The following is a 5,583-nucleotide window of genomic DNA, read 5'->3' as shown; positions in this document are numbered from 1 at the left end:
ACAACAACAAACTTAGCCTTACCCCAACTTAAAGGGGTCGGCTACAAGGATCCATGCGAAACAAAGTAGGAAAAATGAGGTCCAAACATAAAGGTGGAAATGAGAAAATAAGAAAAGGAAAAGATAAAGTTGCACAGTATATAGATGAAAGATGGACGATGAAAGTACGAGGAAGGAGGCACCATTAACAGCAAAGAATTCTAACAAGATCTTCCTAAACCAGTATCACCATTAACAGAAAAAAAAAAATGGTAGAACAGCAGTGGAAGGGAAGGGAAAGAAGAATAGAAAGAACAGTAGTGGCAGTGACTAAGGAGAGCATACCTGATAGGTGAGGAGAGAGAGAGAACAGAGAGAAGGAGCACAGTTGCACCACACAACGTCACAGCCAATGAATGCAAACTAAAACCCAAAATTCATCCTGTTACAAATCAGAATCTAAGAAACCAAACCAAGAACAAACAAGAAGAAAGAGAAGAGAAGAGGCCACCAAATGGTCTAAAGAGCAACCTGCGATTGTGTGTGTTAGGTCACAATCACAGACTCCTCTTCCTTAACTTAAAAGAGATTAGGTTAGAGGTCTAAAATACCCCTAACCTACTCATTACAATGGTAAAAGGGACATTAAGCCGGATAGAGCAGATCTGCCCTTAGAACTTCAACACTCCCCATCAAGCTGAAGCATATAGGTTACCCATGCTCAGCTTGTTACAGAAATCAGAAAAGCTAGGGGCAAATAAAGACTTAGTAAATAAATCAGCTTGCTGATCTAAAGAAACAAATGGAATCCCAACTGACTTCTTCAACAAGGCATCTCAAACAAAATGACAGTCCACCTCAATGTGTTTGGTCTGGTCATGATAAACTGAATTGCTGGCAATATCAAGGGTGTAGGCACTGGAAAACCAATCTCAAGAAGGAGAGACATGAGCCACATTAGCTCGGCAGAAGTATGGGCCATGGCCCCGTACTCTACCTCAGCACTTGACTTGGCAATTGTCGTTTGTTTCTTACTCTGCCAAGTAACCAAATTAGAACCAACAAACGTACAATAACCTGCAGTCAAACAACAATCACTGGCCGAACCAGCCCAATTAGCATCATAAAAGGCAACCAACTCCATATGCTTATTAGGACAATAAATCAACCCTTTACCAGGGACACCCATCAAGTAAAAAGAATCCAAACAACTGTATCCAAATGAGCTTTATGAGGAGACTGCATGAATTGACTAAGTACTTCAACTGCAAAAGAAATATCTGGTTTGGTAACTGTAAAATATATCAGTTTTCCTACCAAACTCTTGCACCAATGAACATCTGTGAGAGGATCACTATCATTCGCACTAAACTTTTGATGAGGGTCCATTGGAATATCCACTGCCTTGGATGCAAGCATACCAGTATCAGCAATCCAAGACATACTTGCGTTGAGATAGACTGATGCCTTTTGTTGCTTCTCACAACCTCAATACCAAGAAAATAGTAGAGATCACCTACCGGCTAGATCCTTGGTTTGAAAATGCTGTTGTAAATTGGTTTTTACCTCTACAATATGCACCACATCATCACCAGAAGCAATAATGGCATCCACATAGATAATCAAGACAACCAACTTACCCCCGCGTGGGCGAACAAACATGGAGTGATCTCCATAGCATTATGAAAAACCACAAGACGTCATTGTAGCACTAAACTTGTCAAACCATGCTTTGGGCGACTATTTGAAACCATAAACAGCCTTATACAACCTACAAACACGAGTATTATCCTCTCCTTGATCAACATAACCCAGAGGTTGCTCTATATACACTTAAGGGTGTCAATTTGTAACCGAAACCAAATACCATGTCTGAAACTGAGCCGAATTATTCAGTTTGAGTACATGAGTATTCACCTTGGTTCGGATTGATTACGGTTTAGGGTATAAACACCGTCGGTTCAAACCGAAAGAACCGAATTACTTCTAAAAAAAAAAGTGAAAAACCCCTAGCTGCTTCCCCTCTCTGCAGTTCTAGAGTAAAACCCCAAGTAGAAGTCGGTAACTCCCACACGACTCCTATTATTGTCATTTCTTTTATTCCAAAATTAACCCCACCCTTACATGTTCGTTATTTTTCCTTTTAAAATCTTTTTTATTGTCCCCAATTACCCCCTTCCTTTGTCCTTTGTCCTTTGTCCTTTGTCCTTTGTCCTTTATCCTTCTCTGTCTCATACTTTATTAAGCCTCCAAGTATACCTCTCCTACACATACGCGACATTCCTTTTGTGTTTTCTATAGAGCTCCCCATATTTACAGTACTGCCACCTTTTATGCACATCATGGAGGTTGATTGATACGATTTATTCCTTTCGATTAGAGATGATTTCCATACCCTGCAGGCAAAACTTTGTAATCTCTATACATGTTGTCGGGAGCCTACCGATAATAATACCTTTTATGATAAGGTGTCAAGCATGATCGAATCTTCAAAAGGCAGATCAAAGTGGAAAAACAACTAGACAACAAAAGTGACGATGAAGCTAAAGTGAACGACTCGATCAAAGGTTGTTGAAGAATCGCTCGAGGGTCCAATTTCAGTTGTGAAACCCCACGATCAAATTCAAATTTCAAATCAAAGAGATGACATTTGCTAATGATCCTCAGAGGATCGTTGACACCAAAGAATACAACAAGTACCAAACCCGCCTGGGAGATCGATAAGATGTCCCCATCAAGAATACAAGTACCAGAGGGTTTGCGAGATCGGCAAAAATGTGGAAACTTTAGTCCCACATTGCCTAGGAAGAGATAATTGAGATAGTTAATAACCTCTAGCCTCCTCAACATGGCACAACGCGTTTTTAAGCCTTGAGGCCCATGGGCCAAAAAGAATACTATTAAGCAACATTAATAAGGCCGAGACGTTACAAATGGTATCAGAGTAGACCCCAACAGCGTGTGGGGGCCATAACGGGGACGCTATGCCGAAAGGGGGGAAAGATTGCGACACCCAAGAATACGGCAAATACCAAACCCGCCTAGGAGATCGGTGAGGTGTTCCCACTAAGAATACGATAAGTACCAGGAGGTTTTGGAAGATTGGTGAGGGTGTGCAAACTTTAGTCTCACATAGCCTAGGGAGAGATTATTGGGCTAGTTAATAACCTCTAACCTCCTTAACATGGCACAACGCATTTTAAAGCTTTGAGGCCCATGGGCCAAAGGGGACAATATTGTGTAACGTTAATGGGGCCAGGGCGTTACAATCGTGACAATTAATCCTGAGATGCACTGGATCATCGCCCCATCAAAGCCAATGTTTGTGGATACCGATCGAGTGATGCTGATTCTCCCATTTTACAAAACTTGAGGTCAAGTTTTTCTCAACACTGGGGGAATTCATGGAGAAGCGCTTCCATGGATTGATCGGAACCTATTTGCGTATCCAAAAAGAGATGAACCTAGTCCATATTTGAGTCTTTGGTCTAGTAGGATACAAACAATTTACTTTATTTAGGAGTAATATCTGTTTATTTTAGAAAGTGGGGCACGTAGGACTTGGGGCTAAGAGATCCGGTTTCCATGTTTCCTTTTTGAACTCATTTCCTTTTTGGATTTGTTTCCATGTTAGAGTCTTTCTATTTTCCCATTTATATGCTTGTAACCAACGTTTTGGACAGATTTGAAGAATGAATTAAGATTGGTTTGTGAGGTGTGTATACGTGGCTTGGCAGCCCTTGGCTGTGTGCGATTGTCCTTCTTTCCCCCTTTCTTATTCTTGTGCGATTCCTCTCTCTCCACTACACCTCTGAGTCTCATCTCAGCTTTCCCTTCTTCCCTAACTGGCCCTCCACCACATAACTTACAGCAATACAGAGTAACAGAGAACATAAGGGAACTAATCAATTTTTGCGGATCTGTTAGTACGGATTTTAGAACTTTGACCATTTTGGTATCAGAGCCAACCGCCCCTCTTTTCTGTATGGTTTTTTTGCATAGGGTGGATTTGTTAGTTTAGTTGCAGCTAGCCTTTCTATTGTTGGGTGGATTGCTCAACTATTTATAAAATCTTTTCTCAGAAAAAATATAGAATAACTAGGAGAGAATTGATATATATTCAACAAATATAAATACATATGCAGAACGGAGCAAAGCTTGATGAAAAGTCATACCTGGACATAATTTTTGAAATGGTGGAAAAATCCGAGCTTGGTTCAATGTTCACATCGCCCGAGCTACAGAAGCCACTCACAACCTAAATATAATGAGACTAGATTTAGGCACTTCTGCATATAACAATGGATCAAATACAATAAGAGTTTAAAATTGAGAAATGTATGAAACCTCATTCGCCAGGGTAAGAAGCTCTTCATTATCTTTACCCAGAAACCATCGATTCTTACAAGCATTCTACCAAAGCAAACAGTAAATCAGCATAAGAATTCTATGGAAAGAAATCAGGAAATATATGAGCAATCTAACAGACAGTGGAACATAATAAAAGCACTAGAGACTGAATTTGCAATTAAAAATAACTCATCTCAAATAAACATATATCTGACAGGTAAAAGAGAAATAATATTCGAAAACAAGTTTCTATTAAGAGAACCATAAAATAAAGAATGAGGAAGTACCCCCCCCCCTTTTTATGGACAGTTGACCACCTCCATGCAAAGACAGAGGCTGCACTCTGAGTAAAGCTGCTCAGGCAGCATGCACGATTACCAGAAGGAATTTATACTATGGACTCTCCTGTATGAATTTGCAGGTAAGCCAACCAACGCCAGCAAAAAAAACACTCGTCTTTATTTTTTTTTTTCGTTCTTGTCAAAAGAGAATTCTACAACTCTATCTGCAGCTTGACCTAAATGAACAAATAATTTAAACCTTATATATATATATATATATATTGTTTAATGAATGTGTTTGAAAATCACTTTTGAAATCAACAAAGTAGTGATTAATGATGGTTTCATCTGAAATCACCATATCAGGAACTAACAGCAGCCAGTACCAGAGGCATTTTCTCCATCATCAAACCATAAAACTGTTGGACTATTTCAGCTGAACAAAGAACTAAGATCTCCGATAAGTTTCTAAAGTTTGATATTGACCAGATGTTGGGTAGTGAGAAGCAGTCAAACAATTGACTGCTTAAGGACTAACTCCTCGTTATGGTAAAATTAGAATAGTTATACTCAACTTTTGGACCAGAAAAGCATGTGTCCAAGGATGTCATGATAACATAATAGAGTTGCATTATTTGAATTTTTAAGTTTTAGGCAGTCTCCATCTTTACGAGTCACCAATAGGAAAAACAGCAGTCAAAATGACAAACCAGGAAGATTTAATTCTTAATTAATATGTTCTAATTATCTTAGAAGGCTTACATTCATGACTCATACTTGGCAAATTAAACTAACAATCATAGCAATTGTCTTCACTCTTCGGTGGTTATGGGGTCTATTGGATAGCTGAGAATGGAATTGGTAGTCTATGATTAACGCACATTTATTACGTCAGAGATATTAAGCATCAGTCGATAGAAGGGGAAGGGAACATCCTGTAAGTTTTCTTCCTTTTTTTTTTTTTTTTTTCTTT

At 39.2% G+C, this 5,583-nt stretch overlaps 1 protein-coding gene across 2 annotated transcripts in view; it reads right to left on the bottom strand.

Annotated features, from left to right (window-relative positions):
* Nucleotides 1–3,760: 3,760 nt before the first annotated feature.
* The window catches only part of LOC122058421 (E4 SUMO-protein ligase PIAL2-like), a 3,609-nt gene continuing 1,786 nt past the window's right edge, over nucleotides 3,761–5,583 (bottom strand). The window contains exons 3-4 of one of the 2 annotated variants that reach the window (XM_042621105.1): nucleotides 4,336–4,392; nucleotides 3,761–4,237 (exon numbers count right to left, since the gene is read on the bottom strand). In XM_042621105.1, coding sequence (XP_042477039.1) covers nucleotides 4,100–4,237; nucleotides 4,336–4,392 — 195 coding nt within the window. In that variant the 3' untranslated portion in view covers nucleotides 3,761–4,099. Of the gene's footprint in view, nucleotides 4,238–4,326; nucleotides 4,393–5,583 lie in introns of both variants that reach the window. The other variant, XM_042621104.1, reaches the window with a different exon arrangement.

This window comes from Macadamia integrifolia, chromosome 12 (assembly GCF_013358625.1).
Source record: "Macadamia integrifolia cultivar HAES 741 chromosome 12, SCU_Mint_v3, whole genome shotgun sequence".
Taxonomy (NCBI): domain Eukaryota; kingdom Viridiplantae; phylum Streptophyta; class Magnoliopsida; order Proteales; family Proteaceae; genus Macadamia; species Macadamia integrifolia.
Note: the sequence above shows the minus strand (reverse complement) of the source record. Positions and strands in the feature narration are given on the sequence as shown.